This window comes from Podarcis melisellensis, assembly GCF_964234715.1.
Source record: "Podarcis melisellensis genome assembly, chromosome: 14".
Taxonomy (NCBI): Eukaryota; Metazoa; Chordata; class Lepidosauria; order Squamata; family Lacertidae; genus Podarcis; species Podarcis melisellensis.
Window position 1 is genome coordinate 19,170,971 of NC_138546.1, and position 10,104 is coordinate 19,181,074.

At 46.1% G+C, this 10,104-nt stretch overlaps 1 protein-coding gene across 1 annotated transcript in view; it reads left to right on the forward strand.

The window, feature by feature from the left end:
* The window catches only part of WDR90 (WD repeat domain 90), a 39,898-nt gene extending 29,860 nt beyond the window's left edge, over positions 1–10,038 (forward strand). Inside the window, exons 35-43 of the mRNA XM_081887365.1 lie at positions 156–267; positions 1,256–1,427; positions 1,754–1,876; positions 2,036–2,216; positions 2,896–3,026; positions 4,406–4,549; positions 5,063–5,182; positions 6,607–6,691; positions 8,054–10,038. Coding sequence (XP_081743491.1) covers positions 156–267; positions 1,256–1,427; positions 1,754–1,876; positions 2,036–2,216; positions 2,896–3,026; positions 4,406–4,549; positions 5,063–5,182; positions 6,607–6,691; positions 8,054–8,241 — 1,256 coding nt within the window. The 3' untranslated portion in view covers positions 8,242–10,038. The remainder of the gene's footprint in view (positions 1–155; positions 268–1,255; positions 1,428–1,753; positions 1,877–2,035; positions 2,217–2,895; positions 3,027–4,405; positions 4,550–5,062; positions 5,183–6,606; positions 6,692–8,053) is intronic.
* The last annotated feature ends 66 nt before the right edge of the window (positions 10,039–10,104 follow it).

Below are 10,104 nucleotides of genomic sequence, written 5' to 3' on the forward strand. Positions count from 1 at the left end.
GTAGCGAAGGCTGGAAGAAAAGAGTCTTGTGGTTTGTACCCTCAATGCTCCGCTTTGGATAGTCAAAGATCTCTGGAAGGGATGTCTCTATGGTGCTGACATCACCAGAGGAGGAAACCCAGCCGTTAACCAGAATAAACGCTTGACTTGTCTAGGGGTGCTGCAGTGTCACAGAGACAGGCTAGTCAGCGGCAGCAACACCAAAAGAATTCAGCTGTGGTCAGTGGCAGCGGTTCAGGAGCTGAGAGTGAAAGGTTCCAGTGCCAGGTAATGCATCATCGGACTCAGGTGATATTTCAGATGCCCACTTAGGAACCTGTACTGGGTGGGTGGGTGGAGGGGAGAACAACAAGCCATATTTTAAAAATCAGTTCCATGATCACAGGGAGGTGGGAGCCTTTCGGCCTCGTATTGCTGAACTACAACTCCCATCATCCTTGTCCACTGACATGGTTGTTGGAGCTAATGGTTTTTTTAGTTCATCAGCATCTGGAGAGCCAACAGTTCCCTGATCACAGGCCAGCATCAAGAAAAGATAAGCTTGATTAATGAGCCATTTCTTGATTTGGGAGAGCGGCAGCTCCTTTATATTTTTACCAGCAAGTGCTTTCACACTTTTTTCTAGGTGGATATCTTTGATAAACTCTTTAAAGAAGAATATTTTGTTTTTGAAATGACTTTTCCCAAGGCAAAAGAATCTTTTTTGCTTAACTGAGGTGGCTTAATGAGTCTTTCCTGATTTGTCTGGAAATGAATATTAGGCATCATGTTATTTTTTTGTATGATAAAGTTCTAGCGGACAGTCACGTTGTGTGGTCTGAAGAGCTGAATGCAGACATAGCTCTTACATGGGCCTTATTGTAAACAGAGCATCTAGGGTTGCCTTGCCTAGCCTGGTGCTCTGGACTGCAATTCCCATAAGCCCCAGCCCCTCTTTCTGGCACTTGGAATGCTCCACCACTGTCTTTTTACCCAGAGTGTTTGTACCTGCCTGGAATGTGTCCTTGAAATCTGAGAATGCCTCTTCCTTGTATGGATGGGAGAACACAGAGGAGAGTTGGAGTGTGTGTAGTAACTAGCCTGCTGTACAAGGGCAAAATTCACATCATGCCTCTGGCTTTGCCCACCACTGGCATGTGGCCCTTGGGAGGATGCCTAGAAGGGAATGTGGCCCTCAGACTGAAGCAGGCTCCCCACCCCTTCTTTGAAGCCCAGGTAGAGTGTGATCTATTGTTCTGCTTTTCCCTCCCTGTAGATCTAGCTCAGTCCTTTTGGAACAGGAAATGACCCTGGATGGAACCATTGTAAGTGCCGCCTTCGATGACTGTATGGATATGGGCATTGTTGGCACGACGGCAGGGACGTTGTGGTACGTCAGCTGGGCAGACAACACCAGTATCCGGCTGATTAGTGGGCACAAGAACCAGGTAAGAGGTTTTGTAAGCAGTTCCTTGATGGTAAAGAGACCACTCTTCTTGGAAGTTTATCAAAGCTTCGTAATCTGGTGAACTGGGTTTGCGTCTCTGCTCCTCCACATGCAGCTGCTGGGTGACCTTGGGCTAGTCACACTTCTTTGAAGTCTCTCAGCCTCACTCACCTCACAGAGTGTTTGTTGTGGGGGAGGAAGGGAAAGGAGAATGTTAGCCGCTTTGAGACTCCTTCGGGTAGTGATAAAGCGGGATATCAAAACCAAACTCCTCCTCCTCTTCTTCTTCTTCTTCTTCTTCTTCAATCCTCTCTGTTGCCACTGCAGGTTAGCGAGGTGGCCTTCAGCCCTGGAGAGTCTCACTGTGCTACCTGTGGGGAGGATGGCAGCGTGAGAGTTTGGTCCCTTGCCAGCCTGGAGCTGGTGGTGCAGTTTCAAGTGCTCAATCAGGTAATTGCCGAGATGAAATGCAGTCTCACAACACCCTAGAATTCACTAGAGATGAGTGACTCTTTTGATGGCATAACCTCCTAGCCCAGAAGTTTCATATTTGTGGTGTTGTGCCTGAAAGAACCAATGGTTCCCAATATGTTCCTTACTCCCCCCTAGAGTTCCCTCTGCCTGGCGTGGAGCCCAGTGGCCACCACTGTCAGTGGGGAAGAAAGCCAGCATATTGTGGCAGGGTACAGCGACGGCACCATCCGTGTGTTCAGCGTTTCCCGGACAGAGATGGAACTCAAGATGCACCCCCACACTGTGGCTGTAACCGCACTTGGATACTCTGCAGACGGTAGGACCTTGTTAGATGCCAACAAATCAAATCTTGCCCCGAAAAGCACTGCATTATTATCAATTTGCAATGGGGTGGAAGGTTCGCAGGCTTTGAAGGACTTGCTCACAAATTTATTGACAGCTGCACGCATTATTATAGTTAGGAAGTGGAAGGGGCAAGCAGAATATAAAATGGAAGAATGGTATAAAGAGGTGTGGGATATAGCTATTAATGATAAATTAACATGTGCCATTAAGGTAAGATGGGGAATATGCAGCAGAAATGCTTTTGAGGTGATATGGAGAGTGTTTGTAGAATTTGTACTGTTAAAATGGAAAGGGGTCCAACCATCGCAAGAGGTGTTGAAATCTTGGAAGGTTGGATAGTTACAATGGAATGGTCTCAGTGGTGGGATGCACATTTTTATTCTTATTTATTTATGATTATTACTTTGTCAAAATAATAAAAAGCACTGCTCAGGTGTCACTAAAAATGAATAATAACAATCAACAGCTCATTTAACATACGTAAGCTTTTAAGTAAACACACAGTGAGTGAATTCAAGTATCCATTAAGCAGCTCCCTTCTGACGGCTCCTAGGGCTGGAGGGTGGGGCAAGGCAGATGAAATCACCCAACTCCTGATGGCAACCTCAGAGTCTCTTTCCCCTCTTCTTTGTGCTTCGTTCACTCTCTAGGGGAAATCATCTTGTCTGGAGGCAAGGATGGGATGATGGCTGTCAGTAGTCCACGCACGGGGATGACCATTCGTGTCCTGACTGACCACCGATCCTCACCTATCAATGTTATCCACTGCACAAGAAAGCAGGTGAGACGGAAATCTGTGTGACGTCCGAACAACCTTTCCTCACTGGCAGATCAATGGATGTTCAGCATTTGATTTTTAATTGAATCTGTGCTGTAAGCCACTTAGACCCAGTTTGCACATAACACAAAGGCAAACCACGACTTAGCGTGAATGAGCAAATGTGTGGTTTCACTGAACAAAGGTTCCAGGCGCTGCACTCCTTTCTCCGTCCTGCTGTTGCAGCCATGGTTTGTCTTCCCATTACATCCAGACTCGGGCTGTTGGTTTGTCTCACTCCAGGCAAGAATTCAACCACTAAGATTCATGTGTAAGACTCAACAATTGAGTTCAAATCAGGGGAAAAAATTGCAGTATGAAATGTAAAAACATTTGATGACAAATTCCTAAACCAGTTGGCACAGCACAGCAGGCTAGCAAAGAGGTATTTATTCAGCTGGCACTGAACAATAAACAAAGACCGTGCTGTCAGAAGGGAGAGCATTCCACAAACAGGGTGCCACTGCTGAGAAGATCCTACTGTGCATCACTGTGCAGTTTACTACATGCAGCAACAAGGCAACACAAGGACCTCCCTTGCAGCTCTTGAATCATGGGCCAGTTGGTATCAGGAAAGACATTCCTTCCAAGTATTTGTTCTCCAGGTAATTTGGGCCTTTATGCTTATGATTTGGAAAACCTTCAGTAGAGAAAGGCAGTCTAAAAATAGAGTATACCATTTTAACCAATCTCGTACTATTTTCTAATTGTATTATTATTTCATATGTGACCAGTTCTGTGCCCCTAATGCTTTCTCTTGTTCCCTCCTTACGTTTATTGCACATTATGTATTCAGCAGTAGTAGGGTGGCTAGTCCTCAAGACACAAACACACTCTGGATTTATACTGAGCCCTTGTTACTCCCTTTTTTTACTTATCTGTAAAATGGTATGTAAGGACATGGGTGGCACTGTGGGTTAAACCACAGAGCCTAGGACTTGCCAATCAGAAGGTTGGCGGCTCGAATCCCCGTGAGGGGGTGAGCTCCCGTTGCTCGGTCCCTGCTCCTGCCAACCTAGCAGTTCAAAAGCACGTCAAAGTGCAAGTAGATAAATAGGTAATGCTCCGGTGGGAAGGACAACGGCATTTCCGTGCGCTGCTCTGGTTCTCCAGAAGCGGCTTAGTCATGCTGGCCACAAGACCTGGAAGCTGTACGCCGGCTCCCTCAGCCAATAAAGCGAGATGAGTGCCACAATCCCAGAGTTGGTTGTGACTGGACCTAATGGTCGGGGTCCCTTTACCTTTACCTTACAATGGTATGTCATCATGCCCTGCACCAGCAGTTTCAGAGGACAGATGTGTAAAACAAGAGCCATTGGTCATTTTGGTATCCTGTCCTCTAGCACCTAGAACTTGGCGTTGAAGGTGATGATCTCTGGTTGGCTGCAAGTGACGACCGACGTGTCAGTGTCTGGGTCTCTGACTGGATGAAGGACAAATGTGAGCTCATTGACTGGCTAAGCTTCCCAGCTCCTACAGGTCCCGAGGTGAGGATATCTTGCTGTAGCCTCCAGTCCTCTGCTAATGAGCTGAGCGATAAGCTTTTCAGCATGTGGTGTGTTGTGTAGCGTTGCTTGTTTAAAATTTCCCGAGGCTGAAAAATTTTACAAGGGAGAAGCAAGAGCAGATTGAGTGTCTTCTTGGCATTTGCCAAATGAATATATAGGACAGGGCTAGCTGTGTAGCTCAGGAGATCTAGAAAACCGTGGTCACAAAGAATCTGTAGAATTTTGGCTTTAAATAAAGGACTAGTTTCTATTTCCTCATTTTTTTGTGGAAAAGAGCTATTCAAGTAGCAGGCTTAGTTTGCACTAAATTCTTAGAAGGGTTTCTGGATGCAGCTTCCAGATTTCGAAGAGGGGAAAGTGCTCCACTCCACACCCCAGAAGAAATAATTGTTCAGATTCCATTAACTTTGTGCTAGCCCTGAACTGGAGGTTGGTTAGCTCCAAATGATGCACACCTGCCTTGTCACTCATGCTTTTGCCTTTCCCCTCCAGGTACCAAACCCTCTGCCTCCCAGTCTAGCAGCATTTTGCCCCTGGGATAGGAGCATGATTGCTTATACGGGCTTTGGATTGCAGAAGGAGATCCTCTTCTACAGCCTGCAACAGAAACAGGTGCCTCATATCTTGGCTTGTCTGAGATCTTGTGTGTTCTACCAGCAGGACTGCTGGAATTGCATCTGACAAATGAGCCTAATGTTATTGGCTCAGCTGTGGACTTGGTGGTGGGTCACCTTCTGTTGGCATGCTTCCCTTAATCTTTGTTATGGGTCTATTTTAGCTCTGATAGCTGTTCCACTAGACAAGTGGAAACTTGACATCATATGAGAGTTGTCGCTCAGTGTTAGAGCATCTGTTTTGCATGCAGAGGGTTCCAGATTCAGTCCCCAGCATCTCCAGGTAGGGCTGAGAGAGAACCTCAGTCTGAGATCCTGGAGAGCTGCTGCCAGTCAGTGTAGACAGTGCTGAGCTAGAAAGACCAGCAAACAACAAAATGTAGTTTCATATGTTCCTGGGCTATACAATTTCAGGCTGTGGCAGCAGGGGATGATTGTTATATATGCAAAACTCACATACACAGGAAATTACTGGCTATTTGCCTGAGTCTCTAGGTGTTTGTGGTTTGGTGAACATAGGAAGCTGCCTTATACTGAGTCAGATGATTGATCCATTACTGTCTGCACTGACTGGCAGTGACTTTCCAAGGTTTCAGGCAGGAGTCTCTCCCTTGGAGATAACCAAGGATTGAATTTTGAACCTTCCACGTGTAAGACAGATGTTCTGCCACTGAGCCATGACCCTTCTCCTTTGTGGGAGAAGCATGAAGACTTGTAGCCCCCTGCCTTTAGTCTCAAAAATGCCACATGCCCTAGCACGAGAAATGTTACAGGGAGCTTCTCCTTGTTCTGTTTAGCTCATAGAGTTTGACTGAAAAGCAAAGCAGCGCCAAAGAAGTCGTGATGTAGCAGGTCACTGCAGTTCAACAGATTTTGACACTGTATAACTTCCAGCTCCCCCCCCCCCCCCGGACCTGAGCAGGATTGGTTGCCCCAACTGCAGCAGAAATGGAGAGGGACAGAGCAACCCATGGATTGCTCCGTTTTCTCAATAGACCACTCAACTTATACCTGGGGGGTTGACTCTCTCCCCAACCCTTTTTCTTTTCTTTGCATTTTCTCAAATGCCTAAGATTCTCCTGCAGAATTGATGGCTTCTTCCGTTTTGCAGCGTCAAATTGCCCAGCCCAATGGGTCCCACCCTTTGTGCCCTCTGCAAGATGCTGCAATTGTTAGTTGCACATTATTGCACATTAATTCGATTGCATCTTAGCAGATTGCACATACAGGGGGTGCATTCCTTTGTTAATCTGGACATTTTTCTGTTCAAAAATGCCTGCAGGGAGAAGCTTCTCCTCTTATGCCTTCCTGGTGTGTATCAGGATGGAAAATAAGCCACCTTTTCCACACCGCAAAAATAACACCTCTTCATTTTGCAGTAGATTCTAACACTTTGGGACTTTTCCTCTCATTTATGTGCAGGTCATAGAGAAGATTTCCTTGCCGTACTTTGCCACGTCGCTAAGCTTGTCTCCTGCTGCCTGCATTATAGCCGTTGGCTTCAGTGGTGGGTATTCAGAAGACCCCAATGGGCAGGCGCGGGTAGTGTCTGAAGACCTCTGGCAAGGCAGTTCTGTATATGGAAAGAGCCAAGTAACCTTGCATAGGAACATAGGAGACAGCCTCACATGGAGTCAGGTCATTTGTCCATCTTGCTCAGTATTGCTACACTGACTGGCCAGCAGCTCTTCAGCGTTTCAGATACAAGGTTTCCCCCCTGCCCTACCTGGAGAAGCTGCCAGGGACTGAGCCTGGGACCTCTATGAATGCAAAGCATATGCTCTACTTAAATATCTATGGCACTTCAGGCTGCATCAGAAGATCCTGTGATGAAAGTAGTTAAGTTGAAGCTGGATGGCTGTCAAGGGTGGTGTAGTTGCCGCCTGCATTGGAAATACAGCACTGAACATAGGAAGCTTCCTTATCCTGAGTCAGATCATTGGTTCATCTAGTTCAGTATTGTCTACACTGACTGGTAGCAGCACTCTTAAGCTTTCAGACTGGGAGTTTCTCTACCTAGAGATGCCAGGGAATGAACCTGGGACTTCCTGCATGCAAGGCAGATGCTCTAGCACGGAGCATTCCCCTTTTGTGTTTCCAGTGCCCAGCAGAAGTGTTCTCACCTGTCAGACAGGTGGGGCACTTGTGAGAACGTAAGAAGAGTCCTGCATTCTGTTCTCACAGGAGCCTACCAGGTGCACATGGGCAGTTCACAAACAGGACCTGAGTGTAGCAGCACTCTCCCCACTTAGGAGTCCTGGGTACTCAGAGGTGTCCTGCCTCAGGCAGTGGAGGTAGAACAAGGTCATCATGGCTGGTAGCCACTGATAGCCTCCATGAATTTCTCTAATCCTTTTTTAAAGCCATCCAGTTGTGCATAGGGATGGACTTGCAGGAGACTTCATTGGTGCTGAGTGTTAATCTCACGCTTTTGAGCATACGTTCTAAACCTAGAAACTTGAGATCATTCTCACCTTCAGGGAGCAGAAAGTAGGGCAGTCGGCTTTGCCTAAAAGCCCACAGGGAGCCCACCGAAGAGGTCCAAGGAAGCTAGCAAAACTTTCCAACTTTCTAATGACCAATTTCACATGGCTGATAAAAAAAACCTCCAGAGCAATGTAGCCTCACTTGCATGAGTCATCTGGTCAGAAGATTCCTGGGTGCTCTTTATTAATGTCTCTGCCCCCCTGAGGGCAGGGCACCCTGATGATTTATTGTCTGGGGAACCTGAAAATCCTGATGCCAACCCTGGCTGAGATTCTTGGGCAGGTGATTTTTACACATGTACACATCCCTCAAATGCAGAATGGCACTGTCCTTGATTTATAAAAGGATGTTTTCTTAGCCTGTGGCTTTGTCTGCCCTGCAGAGCGCATGTTGAGGCTGATCGAGCACCCAAAGAAGGCCGAGAGAGACTACCTGGGCCACGATGATGCTGTGTGCCTCTGCCGGTTTACCCCCTCTGGGAAACGCCTCTTCACAGCTTCCTATAATGAGATCCTGGTGTGGGAGGTCCACAGCAGAGGAACGCAGAAAGCAGCTTCCACCACCAGTTGAGTCAGATGCAAGCATGGTTGCTACCTCACAGCCCTGAAAGCTCCCCATGCCAATGCTGTGCACCAGCTCCAGCCTCCTGTTTCTGAGTTCAGGTACCAAAAATGCCCAGGAGCTGCACAGCCATTGGACCATTCCCATTGGGGCCAGGCTGGACCATTCCATGATCTCCATTTGACATTCCAGGAAGTGAAAATGGTCAGTGGTGATTAGCCAGAGCCTGCGGGGATTGGGAGCACAAAACGGCAACGCCACCCCCCCTCTTCCACATGTGCTTCTCCATTTAGGCATACAAGCCCCTTACCTGTCAATCACACCCCTCTTCTTCATATTGGGATGGAGGACGGGAAGGAGTCCCCCTTTCCTACATTTTCCTACGTTCTGGCTGTCTTATCTCCTTTTTCACCATGGTAGGACAGCTAGCTTGATCAGAGCTCCCGAAATTTGGGGCAGGCAAGCTGTAGGTTGATGCCTGGATTTTATGGGGGTGTCTGTTGCCCTCTTTCCTGTTGGATGCAGTGGGCATCAATGCAGGTATCTGATAACAGCCACTTCTCAAGCAAGCAGGGCATATGCTCATCCACATTTTCTGAATGGGAAGGTTCTAGGACTGACCTAAGCTGCTCAGGAACAGGCTCCAACACACCAGCATTTTCACACATCCTTGACCCCCTTGAGGTGGTCACTCAGAAATAGCCCAGCCCCTCATAAAGAGCAGCGGTGGTCATTTAGATACTCTTCCAGAATGTTACTTTTGAAATGCTGAAGGAGAGATGAACTCGTTCTATTTTTTTACTATATATTAGTTGAGCTTGTTATACCCAACTGTAACTTGTTATGTATTACAGTACAATTGCGTCTTGCACGGGGTAATGTTCTGGGACTGGCGCATATACGCAAAAACACATATACTCAAACCATTCTCCCACAAGAACTTCCCAGAACCCAGTAAGCAAGTATGAGAGCTTAAAAGCTCTTTCTGGGCCAGGAAAACCTTATGCAAAAGGAGCTTTTAAGCTCTCCCATCAAGGGTGCAAGCAATTTGTCTGATTTCAACTGGCTGGTTTTCAACTGCGTAAGGTTCAAATCACGCAAGTTAAATGTGTATAAAATGTGATTTTGCTGTACATATGGATTAGGATGAGTTTCTTGATTCTTAGCATTAAGAATGTGTGCACATTGAACATTACTCCCTCTCCCCCCAAAAAGAGAGACCGAAATGGGTTCATTATTCCTCGCTCATCTGTCCCAATACTAAATTTTGATTTTATGGTTCTCTTTACTACGTTTTCTGTTGACTGTATGAGAACCAGAAGGGATTACACACACACACACCAGCAGTTTGCTATATTCTCTCAGCAAATACAGTGGCAAAATGTATAAAATCACACACAAAAATCAGCCATGACCATGATAAGGATAAACACTGAGTGTAGACTTTGTGAGCACAAATTTGCCTTTCTTTTTTCAGAAAGAAATATATATTTTAAGGAGTATTATCAGGGATGTTCTAGAGTGTTTTTTTTAATTCAGATTTTGCAAATGTTTGTGTTTTTTTAGAATCCACAGATGATTGGGCAATAGTTTGCTTCTGAGGTGCAAAGCTGATAGAAATGGAATTGCTCATAAACCAGGCAGTGAAACAATTAATATTTCCACTACTGTATCTCAAATGTGGCCTTAACACATAACTACATTGCTAGAGTTTTTGTTTGTAATTTATAGTAAGATGGAAGTTTTTAGTAAGATGTGTTTTTTAATTTTTGATCTAAAATAAAGTAGTATTTTTGTGCATTTTAACCTTTGTAGAGTTCCAATTTTGTATGTAGGCTTTAAGGTATCTGGGGACCATGTAAAAATGGACGA